This window comes from Trichosurus vulpecula, chromosome 3 (genome assembly GCF_011100635.1).
Source record: "Trichosurus vulpecula isolate mTriVul1 chromosome 3, mTriVul1.pri, whole genome shotgun sequence".
Taxonomy (NCBI): domain Eukaryota; kingdom Metazoa; phylum Chordata; class Mammalia; order Diprotodontia; family Phalangeridae; genus Trichosurus; species Trichosurus vulpecula.
In genome coordinates this window covers 161,694,213-161,716,766 of record NC_050575.1, presented here as the reverse complement: position 1 = coordinate 161,716,766, position 22,554 = coordinate 161,694,213, and the positions used below count along the sequence as shown (strand labels likewise).

The window sequence follows — 22,554 nt, the reverse complement described above, 5'->3', positions numbered from 1 at the left end:
TGAGCTCTCGATCCATTTTTTAAGAGGCTAACCCACCCAGTCTCATAGAACCCTGAGGGTGGGAGGATCTAAGAAACATGTTACCCCAGAATAGAGGTGACTCCAAATTTAAAAAGAGGCCCAGTCCCAGGGTTCTCTTTCCCCCTCCCTCCAATCCCTTCCACCACTTGTATATCTCCCGGGGGTTCATTCTGCACCAAAAGAATAAGCAAACCTCCCTGTAACAGGGGCAGCTAGATGGCACAGTAGATAGAGCCTGGAGTCAGGAAGTTGTTGTTGAGTCCATTTTCAGTTGTGTCCAACTCTCCATGACCTCCTTTGGGGTTTTCTTGGCAAAGATACTGGAGTGGTTTTACCATTTCCTTCTCCAGCTCATTTTACAGGTGAGGAAACTGAGGCCAACGGTGTTGAGTGACTTGCCCAGCATCACACAGCTAAGAAGATGAGTCTTCCTAACTGAAGGCCCAGCACACTATCCACTGTGACCCTGGGAAAGTCACTTAACCTTGTTGGTCTCAGTTTCCTCATCTGTCAAATGAGCGGAACTGAAAAACCACTCCAGTATCTTTGCCATGAAAATGGACCATGAAGATTCAGTCGCATCTGAAAAGACTGAACAACAAAACCCCTGGGACAGCAGGGTCAGCTTGCCCTCTCCTGGCCACAGGGGTTAAGTGCAACTAATCCAGACATCTTTGACAACCCCAACCTAGAACCCCTGGCCCTTTGGTGCACTCTCAACACTGAATCGAACAGAAGTACAGTGCCGACGGTCACATGCAGTGCTGAGATTGGAATCCTTATCACCTGACTCCCAATTTAGGGCTCTTTCCACTTACATCAGGCAGTCAGGAGAGGCCAAGATCTGTAGGCACAAATTTCCCCAAATATTCCCTAGCCAGGATTGCCCCTTGGCATTCTCAGCCCTTCAGCACAAGGTGGGCACACAGGGCAGTGGCCTGCTTCCGGTCTAACTAGATGGCTGGGTACAGAGAGACACCCACACTACCCAGCAGGATGTGCCAAATACTAAGTGAGGGATACTAACAGTACTAGCAGCGTTCCCAGGAGAGAGAGTGCACTGTGATCTTGGGGGCAGGGAGAGGATCAGGAAAGTCTTCCTTGAGATGGTGAAGGAGAGGGTGGAGCTGAGCCTTAAGGAATGAAGAACTAGAGAGAAGGTCTGGAGCATGACATGAGCAGAGGTGTGAGCAAGGGAAGCCCAAGGCTGATTCAGGAGACAGTCACCCTCTCAGACATTCACACAAATTAAGAGGGGGGAGAGGAAGTCAAATCTGAATTTATTTGCCACCCCTTGACACCCCATCCCCATGCTCTCCCACAGCAAGAGGTAGGAACCAGGCCAAGGGGTGTGAGGAAGAAACGGAGACAGAGACACAAACTAATCCTGAGGGGAAGGAGAGGCTGCAGGGGCAGGAGACAAGAAGGGCAGCTCCTGCAACGGAGCCAGCGTCTCCCTCTCTCTCTGCAATGATCCTGAGAAGCTTTGGAATTATCTACAAGGCCAAACAGAAGACCTCACGGAAGAAGCCTTAGCCAAGGAAAGGTAGACAACCAGTGAGTGCACAGGGGAAGGGGATGTCTCTTCGGCACCACCTAGCTCAGGGCCTCAGGCAGCTGGAGGGGCTTTATTTCCTGCAGCTCTTTGCTCTGGAGTGTGACCTCTTTTAGCTCCCACCCTCCTTTGTCTACACCAGTGAAGTCACAGAGTAGCTTAGATAGCAGCCATAGCCCAAAAGAAAAATAGAACTTTCGTCCTAGTCCTCTTGGCCAAAAAAAGGCGGGGTGGGGTGGTGAGTGGATCCTCTGTCCTCTGGTTGGCTTCCTGAATCCAGGGTCCTCACCTTTTGGTGAGTGTGAGACAGCAAGAATCCCAATTAGTGTACTCCCCCCTTAACCTTCTCCTCCTCTGCTTGTCTTCTCCCCTCCTTGCCCCCGCCACCCTAAGACATCACCCTGAGTATGCTCAGTCAGTCTCTGCTTTCTGGGGTGTGGAGACAAAATGAAGGATTGAACTCATCCTACCCTAAGCCTTCCAGCTCCCCAGACACAAGGCTTTCATGGAAAACCTCTAATGTGGGGTAGAGGAAGATGACGGTAAAGTCACTTGGCAATTTCAGAGCAGAGATGTCCACTGCCTTCCCTCGCTCCATCCCAGTCGGCATTCTGGAGGAGGAGGAATGGCCCTTACCACTGCCCACTTTGGTCTGACACCATTCCCTGTTCCCCAAGAACCCTCCAGGGGCTCAGCCCCTGATTCAGTGCAGTCCCTGGAGTGGGAGCAGGGATCGAAACAATCACAGCTTCTCTTCCCCAGCCTGAATACGGACATAAGCCTTGGAGTCCAGGGGAAGATAGCGGCAGAGTCGGGTATCCAGGTAGAAAAGGGGGTCCTTCACCAAAGCTGGGTTGAACCCCTCTTTCCGTAATTCCGTCTTCTGGAATTTGTAGGTCCCTAGAAGGGCGGGGAAGGGGGTTAGATAATAAGAGGAAAGGGGACCTGCTTGTTGGGCACAGGAGAGGCCAGAACAGCCTCAGTATTAAAAAAAACCAAAAACTGAAGGAGTAAGATTGGAGAAGTATTTGCCAAGGAAGAAGAGGAAAGAAGTAAGGATCGTAGATTTGGAACTGAAAGGGACCATCTCTTCCTCATCTTACAGATAAGGAAATTGAGGCCTTAGTTTAAACGACTTGCCCAAGGCCACATGGGTAGTAAGTAGTAGAGCTGGGATTTGATCTCAGTTCCTTTAACATTCAGTATTTGAATGCTGTGAGATCTGGATGAAAGGGGAGATGGTAAAGGAGGCAGATGAGGTTGGGGAGGTCTGAGATAGGAAAGACCCAGGAAAGAAGGGGCTCATAAATGACTTATGGAGAAGTCCAGGCTAGAATCCCCAGGGGAAGAAGAGGAGGAAGAGCAGGACCCTCAGCCCTACCTGTTTTATGGAGCTCAGGCAAGAAGCGCAGGAATATGGGGCGGGCATAGAGTGGGAGTTCCTTCTCCAGTGCTTTGGCAAATTCCGTCAGGTCATAGCCACCTTTGGGGTCCGCAACTGCAGCCATGCCTGCCCGACCCTCAATACCTGCCGTACAGAGGACAGGTATCACCGGGCTGCGGGGCACCTGGGAGGCTTGCCCACAAAGCCCATGTCATTCACCTAAATGGCCAACTGACAAACATCCTATAAATGACCAATTCAGATGGGATATATGTAAAACACTTTGCTAATCTTGAAGAACTGTATCAACGGTGGCTGGTATAAGGATGCTACTGAATGAGTTGCTTGTTGCATAGGCCTGACACCTAGTGGCCATTCTGGATGACACAGGTGGCTGAGTGGGGCCCCTCAATTTAACAAATACAGTTCAACAGAAACTTAAGAAACCTGGAAGTGACCTTAGGGACCATCTAGGCCAACCAGCATCAAATGAACAGGAACACGCTCTTATTGTTTTTTCAATCAAATATTTTTAGTCTCATTCTTAAGAAGTTTGTATTTTAAATAAATTATAGTTCATTTGATTCAAGTTCAAATCTGGCCTCAGGCACCTGGGACAAGCCACCTAACTTCTCAGACTCAGCTTAGCCATTTGGACAATATGGGGACCTATTGAGGTAGGGAAGGTCATTATGCGGTCAAATGAGATGATATATGTAAAGGGCTTTGCAAAATAAAGCCACCTAAATGCTGTTATTAGTACCTAGGGGACAGAGTGCCAGTCCTGGAGTCTAGAAGACCCATCTTTCTGAATTCAAATCTAGTCTCAGACAATTACTAGCTAGCTAGTGTGAGACCCACTTAACCCTGTTTGCCCCAGTTTCCTCATTTATAAGATTAGGGGAGAAGGGAATGGCAAACCGCTCCAGTATCTTTGCCAAGAAAATCCCCAATGGGGTCATGAAGAGTCGAACACGACTGAACAACAGTTATCACCTAGAGCCAAAGTGTGCCCCTGTATCTTTCACCCCTTTTTCCTAGTTCTGCCATTCAGGGAGCTAAACAATCTGAGTTATTAATGTTTTGTTAGTATTACATGTAGATCCCTGTGAAGCAATGAGAAAAATACAAAAGTTTAATAGCCACTGATCTAACCAGAACACTAGGGCTGAAACGGTGGCATCAAAACATATCCTGGGTATACCTAGAAAAAAAGATCCGAGCTGGCCATCCAAGAAAAGGGGGCCTGGCTATTGCCCGGGTGTCCATCCAGCTCATGTGCCACCTCCTACAGGAAAGCCTTCCTTGATCTCTGTGTAGACCGACCTGATTATATAGGCTGACAGAGGATCATCGGTTCAGAGCTGGGAGAGATCTTAGAGGCCATCGAGTCCAAATGTCTAACATTGCTGATGAAGATACTGAGGCCCAGAGGTGTGAGGGACTTATATAAGGCCACATATCAAGCAAGTGATAGAGCTGGGATTAGATCCCACGGTCTTAGACCTCTGGAGTCCTGGAGTCCTTAGACTCCAAATCCAGGTACTCATTTTGTACCACTGGGCCTCTAGGTAATGTATACCCTCAGAAGAATGTAAATTCCTTGAGGGTGGGGACGATTTTTTCATTTTATCTTTGCCTCCCCAGCACTTGAGGGGCCTGGGGGTATGTGGTGGATAGAGGACAGCCCTGAAGCCAAAAGACCTGGATTCAAGTCCCACTTCTGACACCTGGTGGCTGTGATGCCCTGGGCAAGTCACTTGACTGCTCAGTGCTCTAGGCAACTCTTTAAGGGGTGGTGCTGACCTGCACTGATAGGAGATTTCTCACCTGAGAAATTCCCTATGTGAGAGAAAGCACAGATTTAGACCCTAGCCCTATCCCCAGCACCTAGCACAGTGCTATACTGTATATATACAGTATACAGTGCTTAATAAATGCTCATTAGATTTGATTCCCTCAAAATATGAAAAAATCCACAGGAAGGAGAATTAATGGAAAGACAGAAGAATTGCTCAGGACGACAAGGTGCGCAGGAAGCACCCACATCATTGAGATTTTGGCCCCACTGAAGTACTGTGGTATGTATGTGGTGCTCTGCCCAAAAAGCCATGACTCCCCACTTACCTGGCACCTCCACGCCATACACGGCCACATCCACCATGCCTAAGAGTCGGCTCAGGGTCCCCTCCACTTCTGTAGTAGATACGTTCTCCCCTTTCCACCGGAATGTGTCACCTGTTCGGTCCCGGAAATACAGGTAGCCGAATTCATCCATCACCAGCACGTCACCTTTGGAAGGGAGGAATAGGGTGCAGGTGAGGCCTGGAGGATGGGACTTCAGGTATCCTGCTAGAACCTACCGTAAAATACTAGGAAGTCAGAGAGAGGGCTGGGGAGGGGGCTATGCTCATGAAAGCCGTGAATTAGGGGATTTAGAACTAGAAGGATCTTCAGAGACCACCTAAGTCCAACCCCCTCATTTTCAGATGAGGGAAGCTGGGGATACTGTTTAGTTCAGGGACTATAATTATTATCAATTAGTGATAATAGTAATTAATAACAACAATACTCATCTCAAGAGGCAGGCATGGTATAGTGGACAGAGAGCAGGCCTCCAAATCAGGAAGATCTAGGTTCAAGTCTGACCTCTGACATATGCTGCCTGTTTACCCAGAGCAAGTCACTTAACCCCTCAGTGGCTCGGGGCAACTCACCAAAACGGTTACACATTTCAGAACAGTTGCAGAGTTGCATTGGGAGAGGGAATTTTCTTACTGAGAGTTCCCTACACCAATAAAATTATAGGTTTGGGAAAAAATGAAAACTAACCTGACATTTATGCAGCCAGCACCTTAAGGTCTATGAAGTGACTTGCTAACAACAGCTTTATGAGAAAGGCGGTAACTTTTCATGGGGAGTGTTAATATCCTCATTTTATAGATCTTCAGTTGTGTGGGGTAATGGACCGAGGTCTGGCTTTTCCTCTGTCCAGTACCCCCAGGAGGCAGGGAATTAGGAATCCGTTAGACTTGGATCTAAGAACTGCCTCTGACTAATACTAGCTTTGTGATCCCAGGCAATTCCCTCAACTTCTCAGTGCCTGAGGCAACCCTCAGAACTGTCAAGTACAGAGAGGTGCTGATGTCTCTATCACTTCACCAATGAAGAAGCACAGGTGTGGGACCCCCCAACTCCTCCCCACCCCCAAGACACACACACACACACACACACACACACACACACACACACACAAAATGAGCCAGTTCTAAAACCCAAGTTCTCAACACAATGACTTTGGAAAGGAGGAAATTCATGAAAGGAAGGGATGGTCCTGGGAATGTGGAAGAAGGGATCTCAGAGGTAAGGGCGAACATGATGTCAATCCCTTCATTTTCTCTCCCACCCCCAATGATTCAAAAAGAAAGTGAAGGAGAAGGGGGGAGGGACCGCAGAGAGGCCCAGGGATGATGGAAAGGGGTCCTGACCACTGAGGTAGGCCATATCTCCCTTCTTGAAGACATCGTAGGCAATTTTCTTATCGTTGGCACCCGGATTGATGTACCCGTCAAAGCGCCGAAGCGGGTCATGCTGCACGATCCGGCCAACAAGCTGGCCAGGCTCCCCTGGGGAAATCAAAACTCAGTTGGGATGCTTTCTCCCACTGGTGACCCCTTCCCTGCTCCCACAAGGCCACCCAGACCACATCCAAACCCAGTGTTTGAGACTCTTTCCCAATGTCTCATCCATCCACCTGCCTCCTCAGCCTCATCTCCTCCTGATCCTCTCTCCATGGCCCTTGGCTCCAGCTAGGCCATCTCCTCAGCACTCCTCAAGCCCTGCTTCTCACCCTTCCTGGTCCCTTCATCTTTAGTTGGATTGTTGTCCAGGAGCTCTCATCCTCCGCAGGAATCCCTGACCACGCCGTGCCTGAGTGACTTCCCACCTCTGACCTCTTACAGCACTTTCCGTGTGTCCCACACGTCTGGCACTTAGGTCAGGATATGCTGTCTTTTAACTTGTGCGTACATATATACGTATATACATAAGACACACTAACAACTGGAAAGCAGGAGGTTTGTAAAGGGAAAGGAGTGATCCTGGGAATGTGGAGGAAGGGGTCAGGAGGCCAGAGCTAGCATTTATAAGGTGCTTTAAGGTTTGCAAAGCACTTTGAAAATATCTCATTTTATCCTTTACAACAACCCTAGGAAGCATTTTACAGATGAGGGAATTGAGGCAGAATTTGCCTAGAGTCACACAGCTACTAAGTTACTGAGGCCAAATTTGAACTCGGGTCTTCCTGACCTAGGTCCAACACTATCCACCGCACTGCCTAGCTGCCTCGCTATATATTTCTATCTCTATTTGTTGTTCAGTAATTTTTCAGTGGTGTCAGATTCTTCATGACCCCATTTGGGTTTGTTTTTTCCTTGGCAAAGATACTGGAGTGGTTTGCATTTCCTCCTCCAGCTCATTTTACAGATGAGGAAACTGAGACAAACAGGGTTAAGTGACTTGCCCAGGGTCACACAGCTAGTAAGTGTCTGAGGCTAGATTTGAACTCAGGAAGATGAGCCTTCCTGACTCCAGGCCTGGCATTTTATGCACCATGGTGCTCCCTAGCTGCTCATCTCTATCTATACTATATAACTACATTGATATCTATCTCTAGCTACACTATGCCTACCTATTTGGATAGAAACAGAGAGAGTGGTGGGTGGACGGATAGATAGATATGTATGAATGGTTAGATAGAGATGGATGACTGGACTGACGGGCAGACTGAGAGAGGTATACATGTATGATGAGACAGAGGGATCGAAAGATACGGATGGAGAGAGAAGAAAGGAAGAGAAAAAGAGAGGGGAGGGAGAAAGGAAGGAAAGAGAGAGGGAAAGGAAGAAAGAGAAAAAGAGGAAGAGAGGGAGCAGTGTGGAATAACAGAGAGCCAGCCAGATATGGGTCCAGGATCCGACTCTGCACGTAGGAGCTGGTCAGGGATAAATCACTTGACCTCTTAGTGACTTAGGAAATTTTCTAAGATTATAAGGTACAGGGGCAGCTAGGTGGCACAGTGAGTAGAGCACCGGCCCTGGAGTCAGGAGGACCTGAGTTCAAATCTGGCCTCAGACACTTGACTCACTTACTAGCTGTGTGACTTTGGGCAAGTCACTTAACCCCAATTGATATACTATATATGTAAGTTACAGAGTAGTTGCCAAGCTACATTGGAAAGAATCATGTCCATACCAGGATTTCCCTATACCAATGAAATCACAAAATGTATGTGTCTTCTCTCTTCCCCTTCCTCCGTGAGTGCAGGGGCTATCCTTTTTATATCCCCTAAGAGCAGAAGCACTCAACTCAAGGCAAACCAAATTAAAATGTAATTGAGAAATGTTTAACAAATAAATAAATGTTTGACAAATAAATAAAAATGCAATGAAGCATGCATAATATTAATCTGTGGTTTTCTAAGTCAACCTGTGGGATCTGATTCCCTTTAGCTCTGACACCACTGGCACAGAGTATTTACAACAGGCCAGAGTTTGTGGCAGTGCTCAATCTAACATAATCTAGACCTGGAAGGTACCTCAGAGACCATCCAATCCAGCCCCAAAGGGAGGAAACTGAGGCCCAGGGAGAAGGTGGGATCCAGCATTGGCTAACTCCAGATCCAGCACAGCACATTCGCTAAGGCCCCACTGGGATGGTTTCCTGCCCCCACTCCCACCCCCACCCCAACTCCTGGTATCATCCATCTTTGGAGACAGACCTGGACCACAGGGAAGGCAGATGCCATTGTTATCCCTGATCAACTCCATGGTGTCCTCATTCACCCTCACAAGCCGGATGGGGTAGACGAAGGATATGATGCGGCTGTTGAAGCCACAGGCCCCCACCTGTGTGAAGGCCAGGACATAGGAACCCTGATTTAGAGATGCCAACCATCCCCTAGTGACTCCTTCCCTCATCTTGTCCTCCAGGTGGGTCCCAGGATTCTCTGGTGGACTTTTCTATTTTGGGAGGCATGGATGCTTCTCCTTGGGGCTGGTATTCTATTTTGTCCTGCCCCATCCGATCTAATGAGGCTAGTCAGATGGGCCCCCAGCTATGCGATAACCAACCCCCTCCAGGCCCTTTGCCCGATCTTCAATCTTTCCCAGTGTCTGACCAAGTATGTACCCAGATCCTCTCCCTAAGGGCCCCTGACCTGGCTATCAAAGTTGCCCACGCTGCAATTGCATTCAGTGGCCCCGTAGAACTCTGCCACCTGGGGGACGTGGAAACGATTGATGAATTCGGTCCAGATAGACTGCCGAAGCCCATTGCCTAGGGCCATGCGCACCGAGTGCTGCTTCTCCACTTCTCTTGGAGGTTGGCTCAGAAGGTAGCGACAGAGCTCTCCAATATACTGGACAACCTGGGGGCGGGGGTAGGGAGGAGGGGAGACAGGTTGAGTTATCAGTCCTGGGCCCATCCCCTTGCTCCCTGAGGCCCTTCCTCTCTTCTCCCCTATGGCCACTGACTCAAAGAATGTCAGAGCTGGGAGAGACCTTTAAGCCCATTTCATTCAAATTCTCATTTCACACAGTGGGAAACCAAGACCCAGAGAGGGAAAGCCACTCTTGTCAGATCACACAAATAAGCTGGTGGCAGAGTTGGGACTGGATTTCAATGCTCCTAACACTGTGTTTCTTTCTTTTTAGTTATAGTTTTTTTAAATGGATATAAAACTTAATAGTAATATCAAAATTTCTTTTTGTGCCCCTTTTTGAACTTTCTTCTACTGTCTATTTTTAAAATGTTTATTGATGTTCTCATCCTTTTTAACATCTCTATCACTGCCCACTAACGCACCTTTCCACCCACCCCTTCTGCCAGATAAATCCTCCCTTGTACACAAATAAGGATGGCTGTATAAAACTAATGAGCAGCCAGTGTTCCTTCCTACCCAGTGTTCCATGCTACCTCCCCACACCACAATTACTGAATCCTTTTTTCGGAGGTGCTCCAGAGACGTCCATCCCCTTTATCAAAGTCTTGTCTCTCCCACTAGAATATTAGTTTCTTGAGGGGTGAATTCTCTAACTCCCAGATACTACCTGGTATGGGTCCTGGCACAGGAAAGGTCCCTAATAACTATATGGAGATGGATTGATTCCCTCATCTGAAAAAGGAGTAGGCCGAGTCCTACCTACTCTACTGTCAGAGAACATTATAGGGATCAAATGGGGCCAATTAGATGAAAAATACTTTGAAAAGAGCTGCCACCAGAAGAACACAAAGGGCCTTTCCGGACTAGTGGTTATTTTTGGGTCCAGCTCCTAACACCTACAGCTGACAGTTCTTCTCTCTCTCTGCGTCTCTCTCTATCTCTTTCTCTATCTCTCTCCACAGCCCCCCCTTTCTCTCCCTACCCCCCTCAAGCCCTCCACCCCTCTACCATCTCCCCACCAAGGTCTCCAGCTGCTGTGCTCACCGTACAGTTATATTTGATGCAGTCATCCCAGAATCGAGAGGCAGAGAATTTCTTTCGGATCACCACAGTCATCCCGTGTAGCAGACACTGTCCAACACCCACAATGTTCCCTGGTAGGTGCAGGGGGAGCCCAGGGTGAGTGGGGGACGAGGGGGAAGCAAAAGAAAGCTACCTGAAGGCTCCAGAGAAGTCCCCTTCTCTCCCAGGCTCAGAAGACAGAGGACCAGCCCCAGGGAAGGCAAGGGATATTCCATCCACCCACCCCTACTCCCACCCCTTACATGAGAGCCAAAAGGTGAGAGGGAATACGGACCTGCCCGAAGTGGGTCCCTAAGAGTCTAAGGTTACCTGCTGAGTGGTAGAGGGGGAGGCAGTCATACACAATGTCACTAGAGCGCATTCGGAAGCCATAGTAGACCAGGGCAGCCATCCGGTAGTACCTGGGACAAGCCGGGGTCGGCAGAGGGAGAGATTGGACACCTGGTAGAAGCTGGGTTCCCTTCCTGCCTTCCCTGGGTACTGCCCTCACTTCCTCACCTGCTGTGCACCACGATGGCGGCTTTGGGCATTCCCGTGGTGCCGGAGGTGTAGATGTAGAAAAGCTTGTCTGGGGGAGGTAGAACACAAATGGTTGGCTGGAGTCAGGTGAACATGAGAGAACTGGGCTGGGGAGGGGGAGCGAAGCTGGTGGGTACAGGGTATGAGAGCCACACCAGGAAGGGAGAGGACAGAAGTGAAATGGACCCTCCCTCTCTACCTATTCGAATCCTACTGTCTCTTGGAGACCCAGCTCCATGGAGTCCGGCAAACTCCATGGAGTCCTCATCCCTGACCACCAGAACTTGAAGCAACCTCTTCTCTGACCCCCAGTTCCATTTGGCATCCATGCCCCTCACTTGGCAATAATTATGTGCAGGCTTTTGCTGCCAGACATATATATGTCTTATCTCCTCAGGTGATTCCCCAAAAGGGCAGGAGACATTTCTTAAACTTTTTTCTTGAAGCTTTTTGCATGCCTAACACCTTCACTGGCATCATGAGGGGAATCATGGGAACTTATAGTCCCTGCCTTCAAAGAGTTTATAATCTGGTTGAGGAGACAAGACAGAGGCATGTGAAAAGTTACATGATACAAGAGATTTCACAAGGCAGAATGGGGTAAGCGCCCAGTGAGAGGTCAAGCCAGTATGTGTTGGGTGATTTGAGAGAAAGGAGTGATCAGGCAGGTTTCACAGAGTGAAGGGCCAGGGAGGTATGCTAGAAAGAGCCTGGACAATTCCAGGGGACTTATGATAAGACGTGTTATCTATCTCCAGATGGAGAGGTGAAAGGCTCAAGGTGCACATCAGGGTCTAGTCTTCTTTTTGGACATAACCAATGTGGTTATGTCCACATTCCAATGAGGGAATTTGTTTTGCTTGATTAAACATATTTGTAATGGGTTTTGTTTTTCTAGTTTTCTCAATGGGGATGGGGGAAGAGGGAGGTGATGGGAAAAGAAATCAAAAATGAAAATAAAATAAAATTGGAAAGGCAGGAATGAAGGAGAAAGGAAGGAGGGAAGGAAAGCAAGAAAGAGAGAGAAGGAAGAAGTAAGGAAGGAAGAGAAAGGAAGGAGAAAGAGGAAGGTAAAAGAAAGGGAGAAAGAAAGAAAAGGAAGGAAGGAGGAGGAAAGAAAGGAAAGAAAAAAGAAAGGAGAGAAAGAAAAGAAGGAGAAAAGGAAAAACAGAGAGGAAGAAAGGAAGGAGAAAAAGAAAGAGAGGGAAGGGAGAAAGAAAGGAGAAAAAGAAGGGGAGGGAGAAAGGACAGAAAGAGAAAGAGAGTAAAGAAGAAAAAGAAAGAAGGGGAGGGAGAAAGGAAGGAAGAAAGGAAAGAAGGAAGGAAGGAAGAGGGAGGGAAGAAAGGAAGGAAAAAAGAAAGGAGAGAAAGGATGGGGAAAAGGAAGGGAGGAAGAAAGGAAGGAGAAAAAGAAAGAGAGGAGAGGGAGAAAGGAAGGAAAGAGAGTAAAGAAGAAAAGGAAGAGGGAGAGGAAGAAAGGAAGGAATGAAGAAAGAGAAAGGTAGGAAAGAAGGAAGGAAGGAAAGAAAGAAGAAAGGAATTAAGGAAGGAAGGAAGGAAGGAAGGAAGGAAGGAAGGAAAAAAGAGAAAGAAAAAAGAGAAAGAAAACAAGAGAAAGCAAGCTTGGATTCAAGAATCAGTCAGGCATACATTAAATGATCAATAAGGACCCATTCAATAAATTAACGACTGGTGAGCCAAGAGAGAGGCAGCCCTGACCCAAGCTTTTTCCCTTGTCCAATAGTGGGAATCATACCAGTGAAGCCTTTGTCTGGTTGACTGGGTAGGTTCTTGGGAGATTCCTCCAGAAGGGGTTCCAGGTGTTCAGTCCCTGCTGGCACAGAGCTGGGGTCCCAGTCTCCTGAGCAGAGGAGACTCAAGGAGGGGTCCAGAGTGCTGTGGATTTCACAGACAGCTAGGAGGAGAGAGGTGATAGGAGGGCAGTCAGCATTTCAGGAAGCTCCCCTGCCCCAGACCCAGGGATGGGCAGGGCTCAGGTGACTCCCTTAAGAGCCAGCTTGCTGCTCTCAAGAACCTACCCCACCTCAGCATGCTGGGCACAGTACCAGAAGGAATCCTAAGGGGCTTCTAGCATTTGGAGGTATGGGTACCCGAGCTTCTCTAGGATGTTTCTAGGGTGGGGTACAAGGGTTTTTTTTTGTAGGGAAATGGTGGAGGTGGTGGGGCGGGAATGTAGATATGGAAACCAAGGATCAGCAATGAATGGCTGCTTTCCACATCTGGAAAAACAGAAGCAATTCCTCCAGGTCAATGCTTAAATGCAACCTAGTATAAGCTAATTCTGGCTTTCTCAGTTCTATTCCCACCCTTCTTGTTCCCTCAGACTCTTTCCTCTCCATTCAAAGAGTGTTCAATTGGGAAACCAAAGCCCTGGGTTCCAATTCACATTCTACATAAAAACAGATGTGTGGCCTTGGGTAAACGAATGACTGGTGATTTTTTGGCCTCAATTTTCTTCTCTATAAAATTAAGCATTTGCTTTAGGGCTTTCCAAGTCCCTTCTAACTCTGCCCTTTTCTGTTCTAACATCTCCTCTCCTTCCTATACTCCCATCCTCCCATCTCTATTGTTGGGCCCCAGGCGTGGTTCCTAATGCTCACCAGAAGAGAGCTCGCTGCCAAAGATGAGGATGCGGGCCTGAGAGGTTGTCAGGCAGTGGCGCAGGGCATCCCGCCGCAGATTAGTGTTGATAAGGGCCGCCTCCACCCCCAGCTTGGCCATGCCCAGCCAGAGCCCCACAAACTCATTTCGGTTCTCCATGAAGAGGGCCACCACATCACCAGAAGCCAGACCCCGTGCTTCCAACAGGTTGCCAACTGCACTGGAGTAGGCGTCCAGCTGGTGGAAAGTCCAGTGGGTATCCGTGCCCTCAAATATAAGGGCTGTCTTCTCTGGGTGGCGCTTCAGGACGGAAGCAAAGATCGTAGGCACCGTCTGGCGCTCCCGGAGGTACTTCCTCACCTTCTGCTTTACCTTCAACAGGACAATCCCAGCACTGCCAAGGGAAAGGAGGGGGTCCCTTCAGGAATGTGTCCTACACCCACATCAACTTCATGCCACTTCCCTTAAGTATATAATTCTATACTTTCATTTTTAAAACACTTCTGCTTGTCATGATTACCAGCTGAACTTCCCTTGGGTGAATTTAAAATATCACAGTGGCCCTTCAAGATATCATTATTACTATTATTAATTATTACTAACTTCCATTAACTTCCCTTTCTCCCACACAATTAAAAACACAAAAAGGGGGAGGGGAGTGGAGAGTTATAATACAATCAAAATTAATCCACATTGTGGCCATGTCTAAAAAAATGTACACTTCTTTTTCTACCTTGTGCCCATCCCCTCTGTTTCAAGAAGGGTAACACCTCTAGAGTATTTCCAGGTCTTCCGGAGACTTCTGGAGATTAGTTGTTCAATTGTATTCTTTAGTTTCAAAGCTGTTTCTCTCTGCATTGTTGTTGTACCACTTTAAATCCTTCTATTTCTGCTTATTTCACTTTGCATCCGTTCATACTACCCAGGATTCTATGAAATCACCTCTCATCATTTCCTGTCTAGATTTCTCTGAACTCATGTGTTTGTATTCCAAACTTCCTACTCAGGGATGGTCTTTCCATCAAAAATTCTTCAAAATCTTCTATTGCGTTAAATGTCCATTTTTTCCCACATAGGATTATGCCAAGTTTTGCATGGTAGCTTATTCTTGGTTGTAAGCCCATCTCTTTTGCCTTTCTAACACCCTCTGGGTATTAGCATCCTGGCCTCAGAACTCACTAGCTTGATCCCATGCCAAAGCAACTACATGGCCACTTGAGGAGAGTGCCAAGCCTACGTGGGGTAGGTGTTCTATTTAGGGCACAATGTTTTCATGCTCCTACACAGAAAAGAGGACCTCTTTAATTGGATTAATTAGTAGCGACCTCAAGTAGAACCCAGTCGGGCACCTCTTTCCATCTGGTATTACATGCTTAGAAAATAAATTCCTTGAGGACAGAGATTACCTCACTTTTGTGCCTGTAGTCCCAGGGCACAAAGTAGGTGTATAATAAGTGCTTGTTGACTGAGAGTAGGTGCATAATAAATTCTTACTGATTGATTTTTTTTCTTTTTTTTGGAGGCAAACAGGGTTAAGTGACTTGCCCAGGGTCACACAGCTAGAAAGTATCTGAGGCCAGATTCCAACTCAAGTCCTTTTGACTCCAGGACCAGTGTCTATCCACTATGCCACCTAGCTGCTCCAACTGAGTGGTTTCTTTCCCCATCCTTCTCATGGCCATTTTCTGATTGGGCCAGCACATACCTGATGCTACTCTGCCAATCTTACAGTAAACCACACATTCCCATGGTACTACTCTTGGCATGGACCAGCCCTGCTGTGTCATGATCCAGCCTGGCCTCCATGCCACCCTTTACCCTTTTAGGCTATGTCTGCCTAACACCAGCCCATCCTCTAAGCACTGGTCTCAAGCTGGTTCCAGTCTGTCCCTGCTAGTACCAGCTGCCTCCAGCCTAGACAAAGCCTCCCACAGGCAGCCATGGTATCCTCCTGGAGTCAGACTGTAGAAAGGAAGGAAATGCTGGTTTCAAGGCTGGTTGTCGTTCCCCACCCCGACCCCCCAGCCAACCCCAGCAACTACCCATCCCCTGACCCCCAGAGCAACCAGGATTGAGGGCTCAGAAATCTAAAGTCAAGGAGAGTGCCTGGGCAGGTACTTTAATCTTTGGGCTTCAGATACCAAAAGGGACATGGGAAAGCAGGGGGGAGTGGAGAATAACTCTTTTATATTGTGTGGAAAGGTAAGCCTATTGCTCTGGGAGGCAAGGGGAGTCTCTAGATGAGATTGTTACCATAGGAACCCAGAGGCAGAATCCTAGGTGTTGGGTCAAAAGAGCAGGTACTCACAAGATATCGCGCCCAAGGGTCTTCCAGATGATCCTGATGAACCTCCAGCCCCCAAAGGCAAGGTAGAAACAGAGTACAGAGAGGCCCACCTGTGTCCACGGCAGCTGCAGCACCAGCTTGGAGAGCACAGCTACCCCCACCAGGGACACCTTGGACAGCATCCTGGCCTGTGGGGCATCAGAGCTGGTCACTGCCTGAAGGCTTGGAAGCCTGGCTTCTTCTCCCCACCCACACCTCTGTTTAGATGCCCTGGTCTCCTCATCGTAGGGCAGTTCCATCTTCCCCAAGAATCCTTTCCCAGGAGTGCAGTCCACTGAGCAGAATGTCCAGTGACTCAAACTCAAAGGCTCATCCACCTTTCCCTCTCCTCCACTTTGAGTAAATGTCCTCTAGGTAAGCCCCAATGTTCCCTGATGTAATTTACGGGTGGGGGTTGAAGAACAAGAATCACTCCAGGTACGGGACACAGGAAGGAAGAGGCAAGGCTAGGAGGGAAGATTCTAAGGCCTAGCTCTATTTTGTCATGGGGTAAAGGGTGTGTGTGGGGGAGAACAGCACATAAAAAAGCAGCTAGGTTATGAAATCAGGGGCTGGGGTTCTAATATCCAACCTGGCATTAGGTTGTGTGACCCTGACAAACAGAGAGTTTGGGGGCCTCCATTCATTCTTCTGTAAAGTGGAGGGGTTAGGATGGGACTAGATAATCTCTGAGGTCCCTGCTAGCATTTTATTGGTGTGGGGAGCGGGGTTAGGGAAGGTAGCTCAAATGGGAAGGTTTTTAGGGTTTTTTCATCCTTTTTAGGAGAGTTATCTCCTTGAATAAGAGAGGAAGGCCCGGATGGAACCAGGATTGCAACAAAGTAAAGTTCGGGAAGGAATCCGAGTCCCAGACTCCACCTTCTGCCCACCAAGGGCCCCTTCTTAGGCAACATCAGATAACTGGGTACAGCCTAGTTCCACTGTCCCTTCCCAGCAAAGTCACAAGGAGATGTGCTTCTCCTTCCAGCTTCTCGCCCTCTCAGGGACATAGGGAATTATTCAAAATTTCAGTCTTGGAGCCCTGTGGCTTGGGCAGCTTCCTGGAAAGGGGGAGCCCAGGCTGGAAGCAAGTCAAGTGGGATGGGAGGTGTCTCCAACAGGCACAGTGCCCCGGACTGACCACTAGAGGGCAGAGAGAAGCAGTTAGGGCTCGACTCCTGTGGGAGACACTGAGGAAGTGACTGAAAGACTCAGGGCCTGTCAGAGTCGTTTCTGATAGTAGATCTGAAGCCTGAAGGGGTGGGCTAGGCAGTGGGGAGGACCCACCCAATTCTATATTAACTCAATAAGTCTTCAGGGCCAGAATTATTCTGGAAAGAGACCTTTGAGATTGGGTGTTCCTACCATGCTGACCTCAGAGGTGGGATCATATTCTCTGGCTGGCCATCCACAGTTAGCACTCCTGGTTTCCAATCTTGCCCTATCATAAACTTGCTGGGAAGGGTTGTGGTGGCAAAAGGGGCACTGTTTCCCTCTGCCCCCTCCCCCAGAGTCATCTCTACTTTAGGAAATGCTGATGGACAGGTATGCATGGCGGGTGAGGTCCTTAAAACCAGGGCACCTGCTAGGTACCAAACCATTCCAGGTCTGGGCTGGGATGAAGACTGTGTTAATGGACAACGATACTTAAGAAGCTTTTAAAGACTCTCCTCCAAATGCTACCACCTGTCCCCAAAGTGTTGCTTCTCCTTCAGAGAAGCTGCCCTCGGCCCAGGGTGGGGTGGGTGAAGCTTCCTGGGTCTGCTGATTATCTGTTCCTTTCCCCATCAGGAGGCAAGAACCAGCCCTGGGGTAAGGGCACAGGGGTTCTGGGGAAAGGCTGGACATCCCTGTCCCAGGTCCTGGCAGGGCCTGTGGTGGGGTGGGGCCCGCAGCATTTACTCCCAGGTCTGGGGGCCTGGGAGGAGGGAGCCAGAAACCTGGGCTACGCAATTCAGCAGAGCAAGGAGGCTGAAAGGCAGACAAGTAGACAGACAGACAGACAGACTGCGAGGCTACAGGATTCCCCCCCAGCTCTGCAAACGGCCCCGCCCGACACCCACCCTCCTTATTGGCTCAGCCAGACGGCCAACACCCATCCCGGGGCCCTGGACGGCTCGCCCCCCACCCCTGGTATCCAGGGCGCCCAACCCTGGAGAACCGAGGGGGCCCAGGGGCCATCCGAGGTGTGCCGGTCCCCCGGGCCGCCGGGTAGTCGGCGCGGCTCGGTCAGAGGAGCCGCGGTTTGCTGCGTGCGCGCAGGTGGAGCCAGACGCCACCCAACACCTCCTGTTCTCCCCTCCAGGTCACCCGCAGCGGGCACCGAACTCACCCCCGGCTTCGTCCCCGCCCAGCTGCGCACCGGTGCCCGGGCGCGACCTCCCGCGCGCTCCAGAGGTGGCCCAGCTGCAGGCGGAGAGCCGGAGCCGATCACGGGAGCGGGGAGCCAGATCGAGCCCCGAGCTTGGGCTTGGATTTGGGCTGCGGCTCGCGGACTTTGCCGGGCTCCTCCCGCTTGCCCTCCTCCTCTATTTCCCCCCCTCCTCCGCCGCCACCTGCACCGCCCACCTCCGGCATACAAACCGGCTACGCCGGGCTCGGCCGCACCTCCTGCTCCTCCTCCTGCTCCGCCGTAGCCGCCGCAGCAACGCGGGCAGCCCTGCAAAGCGGACGGGGAAACTGACTCGCACCTCGCCATGCGCACGGGCGCGAGCCGCCCCAAAGCTCGCGCGCTCCTGGCTAGACGCTGGAGTGCACGCTGGGAGTTGTAGTCCTCTCCCCACAGTCCTCTCCGCGCTTCCCCTTAGTTCCCTGCCCTGGGCTCAGACGGGACGAATTCTTTTGAGGAACCCAGGATCCAATTCCCTGGGATCTCCGGGTGGCCGCTTTGATGACACCCACCGCCCGGTGCGGAGGGGGGGGAAGCGGCACGCTTCCTCTTCCTCTCCTCCCGAACTTGATCCGCATGCTTAACTCTCCTGGAAGAGTGCAAAGGCGGGACTTAAGCCTGGGTATATGGGATAAAGTTTTGCAAACTTTGGAAGCGGGTGCTGGGGGCATTCCCGGCTGGACGTAGCACCCCTAGACAAAGAGAAAAATAAAAAAGGAGCTTGAAGAAGCGGGGGCGGGGGCGACGGTGGGGAAAGGGTTGAAAAGGTTATCCAGAATGTAGAGTGAAAAAGTTACGCTGCTTTCGAGAGGCAGGCTCTGTGGCGCAATGGATAGCGCATTGGACTTCTAGCATTGTGACTTCCGAGGTCATTCAAAGGTTGTGGGTTCGAGTCCCACCAGAGTCGCGTTTTGAAAAGTATGTTTTCCTCTCCCCCCAACGTTTTAAAAGTCTCTGGAAAGTCTCTGGGAGTTCTGTTGTAAATGTGGCAAAACCTTGAAGAGCAAATTTTGAAAGACTTAGGTCGCGGTCTGCCCGGGAGCCAATGGAAAAGCATCGGGCACCGCAGGAACAGCCAAAAGTGAACGTGGTCCGTGGATCTCGGAGGGCGCACTCTTTAGTGCAAAGTTTGGACTTGGAGAGAGCGGCGTGGCGGGAATGATACAATACACAGTACCTCTGCCACGAAAAAGCCAGCTCCGTGCCTCGATTTTCCTCACCTGTCAAATGAGAGAGAATTGAGCTAAGCTTGCTCCCAAACTCTAAACGCTACAGTCTCGAGTCTAAAGCAAGAAACAATAATTCACTCGTAGGCAGCGCATTCGAAGCACTGCCCTCCAAACAACCTATTTTACCGATCAGGAAATCATCTGGGAGAAGTTACCAGAAGATCACCTTCACAATTAGTAAGGGTGCTTTGAGCCCAGGTGCCCAGCTCAAGCCCAGCCTTCCACCCACTACTCCATTCTGCTTCTCACCACCTCTCCTCTGGTTGAGATAGCATGGTGCTATGGAAAGAAAGTAACATGTTCTATAGCTCCTATTACGTGCTAGACACAGTACGAGGCACTTTGCAAATCGATTATCTCAACTGATCCTCATGACCATTCTAGGAGGCAGGGGCTTTTATTATCTCCATTTTACAGTTGAAGAAACTGAGACAGGGCTTAAGTGACTTGCCCAATGTCACACAGCTAGTAAGTGTCCGAATCTAGATTTCAGCTAAGGTCTTCCCGATTCCCAGGCCCAGCCTGCTAACCATTGAGCCACCCAGTTTCCCGATAGTGGACTGAACTTTGGAATCGGAGATTGTGGGTTTGAGCCCTCACCCTGATATTTACTATGAAACTTTTGGCAGGTCATTTAATTTCTCCTGGCCTCAGTTTCCTCATCTATAAAATGGATCCTGACTCCGACATTCACTATCACTATGACTCTAGACAAGCCACTCTTTAGGACTTGGTTTCTTCCTCTGCAAAGTAAGGGAGCTGGATTATATGATATCTAAGATCCCCCTGAAGCTCTAAATCAAATCTATGGTCGTAGGAGATAGAAATATTTAACAAATCTCATCTTATTTTTCCACTTGCTGCCTGATTTAAAAAACAAAATAAGGCACCAAGACCTTGACTTAACTCAGGTTAGAAGACCTAGGCAGCCTTGCTTCCAGCACAGAATCAGCAAATCTTTTCTTTGGAAGAAACTTTGAAGATCAAGTCCAACCTTCCAGCCAGAGCAGGCACTGACTTTACAACATCTCTGACAGGTGCTTATTTAGCCTTTGTAGAAACATTTCCAGTGTTCCAAAGATGACAACAAAGCAACTTGGTCCATTGTTGGACAGTACTGATTTCATTGTAGGCGATTTGCCTCCCTTGTAGCTTCTACGCCCATTGGGGGCAGTTCTCCCCTCTGGAGCTACATAGGATAAGCCCCAAACTCTCCTTTACTTGATTTCTCTTCATCTATTGGAAGATAACAATTCCCCCCACCCTCACCTGGCCCAGTCCACTCAAGTGTAAACATCCCCCAGGCTTTAAAGCGTTCTTCAGATGACATGATTTCTGGACCCTGCATGTAGATCATTCTTCTCTGAATATGATCCAGTTTTCTAATCTCCTTCTTAAAATGTAGTCCCAAAGACAGGACACAATACTCCAGAAGCGGTCTGATCAGGGCAGACTGAAGGGCGCCGCCTTTGATCACCTTCTAGGAATTTTGCTTAAGATCATACATTAACTTTGTTTGCTTACACAAGTCTTCCATTGGTGCCACCAGACCAATGCTCGCACAACTTGGTTGTGTTAAGGGGGATATCTGACTCACCATACTCTGAGTTATAGAGAGCTAGTGCAAGCAATAAAAGACATACAAAATGCTACGAGAGTTTGGAAGGAAGGATCACTTCTAACTGGAGTGATCAGATGGGTCTTGAAGGATAGGCAGGAATGTGACAGGTGTAACTGGATGAGGAAGGCCATTCCAAGAACTGTGTGTATTAACAAAGACATAATGGTGAGAAACCAGAGGGCTGTTCGGGGAACAGTGAATGGTCTAGTTTGACTGGAGTAGAGGGCTGCCAGACCGGTGTTAACTAGTACTAACTAGTGGGATATTAGGCTATTTTGGAGGACCTAGAATGCCAGGCTGAGAGATTTTTTAGGAAGGAGATGGTGAAAATTTCTGAGCAAAGGGATAACGTAGTAAAACTATGCTTTAGCAAGATTAATCCTCCAAAATGCTGACATTCTTCAGCTCTTTATAAATACACTCCTCAGCCACCAATGCTTATTAGAATACTTCCTTAAGACAGGCATTTTGCAACTTCCAAGATGACACCTTATCTCATATAGGCTCTGTTTTACATTGATGTCTTTCTGTTTAAGAAACCCCCTAATCTTAGCAGACTATATCCAGCATATTTCTTAGGTTGGTTTATTTCTGCAGATGACTGACCTTATTCAGTTATTATCATTATTATTTTGTTTCAGTTTCAGAGAGTGAGCAAGCTTATGTCTGCCCCAAATTCTGGGAAGGCACCTTGTTTGGACCCTCAGGATCCCCTACGCACTGGACACCAATATGCTGTCAATTATACACTTTTTAAAAGCTTACTTATAGTGGAGTTAGGTGGCACGATGGATAGAGCACCAGCTTTGGAGTCAGGAGGATATGAGTTCAAATGTGACCTTAGATACTTGTTAGTTATATGACTCTAAGCAAGTCATTTAGTCCCTCATTGCCTAAAAAAAAAGCTTATAAAAATGACAGCTCACATGTGTATAGCACTTTGTTCATAAATCACTTTCCTCACAACTCTGTATTATTGTCCCCATTTTGCAAATGAGAAAACTAAGGCTCACAAAAAAGGAAAGAAGTGACTTGCCCAGGGTCACACAGCTACTCTGTGTCAGAGCCAAGTCCAGTTCTTTGACTACATCATGATGTCTCTAGAAAGTACTCTCCAGGGTTCGAGCATTTGTCACTTGGCCTGGTCATACATACTGACGTAACAATAACCCATAATCCTCTCATTTAGGACTATACCAAGGAAATAACATCAATGTTCACTCAAATTGCTTAAAAGTAAATTAAAACTCTGTGAGATCTGAATTGGTGTATGGCCTTGTACATGGTAGGGCCTTGTACATGCTCAATGGAGATTTATTTAGAGTTGCATAATTCCTTGGTGTACTTGGAGCACTGTTTGCTC

General features: G+C 48.7%; 1 protein-coding gene and 1 non-coding gene across 3 annotated transcripts; one reads left to right on the top strand and one right to left on the bottom strand.

Annotated features, from left to right (window-relative positions):
- Positions 1 to 1,284: 1,284 nt before the first annotated feature.
- Positions 1,285 to 18,671, bottom strand: SLC27A4 (solute carrier family 27 member 4). 2 transcript variants are annotated; one of them, XM_036748017.1, is made up of 13 exons: positions 18,536 to 18,671; positions 15,935 to 16,101; positions 13,626 to 14,020; positions 12,761 to 12,919; positions 10,984 to 11,053; positions 10,795 to 10,886; positions 10,447 to 10,556; positions 9,178 to 9,387; positions 8,740 to 8,866; positions 6,449 to 6,586; positions 5,088 to 5,252; positions 2,958 to 3,104; positions 1,285 to 2,476 (listed from the first exon to the last, which is right to left on the bottom strand). In XM_036748017.1, exons 2-13 carry the CDS (start codon positions 16,093 to 16,095, stop codon positions 2,319 to 2,321), a joined length of 1,932 nt encoding a protein of 643 aa, XP_036603912.1. In that variant the 5' UTR covers positions 16,096 to 16,101; positions 18,536 to 18,671; the 3' UTR covers positions 1,285 to 2,318. The 2 variants fall into 2 exon arrangements, with proteins under 2 accessions (XP_036603912.1, XP_036603913.1); XM_036748018.1 differs by lacking the exon at positions 18,536 to 18,671 and adding an exon at positions 18,285 to 18,475.
- Positions 18,672 to 19,155: 484 nt separating this feature from the next.
- On the top strand, positions 19,156 to 19,248 carry TRNAR-UCU. Its single transcript has 2 exons — positions 19,156 to 19,192; positions 19,213 to 19,248. It is a non-coding gene; the product is annotated as a tRNA-Arg (tRNA).
- Positions 19,249 to 22,554: the final 3,306 nt, after the last annotated feature.

Coding starts and splice junctions, on each gene's coding strand:
- SLC27A4 (XM_036748017.1), bottom strand. CDS start 16,095: ATGCTGTCCAAGGTGTCCCTGGTGGGGGTAGCTGTGCTCTCCAAGCTG. Junction 8,867..9,177: donor TGGGCAACTTTGATAGCCAG/GTCAGGGGCCCT, acceptor GCCTTCACACAG/GTGGGGGCCTGTGGCTTCAA. Junction 3,105..5,087: donor GTATGGCGTGGAGGTGCCAG/GTAAGTGGGGAG, acceptor TCTGTACGGCAG/GTATTGAGGGTCGGGCAGGC.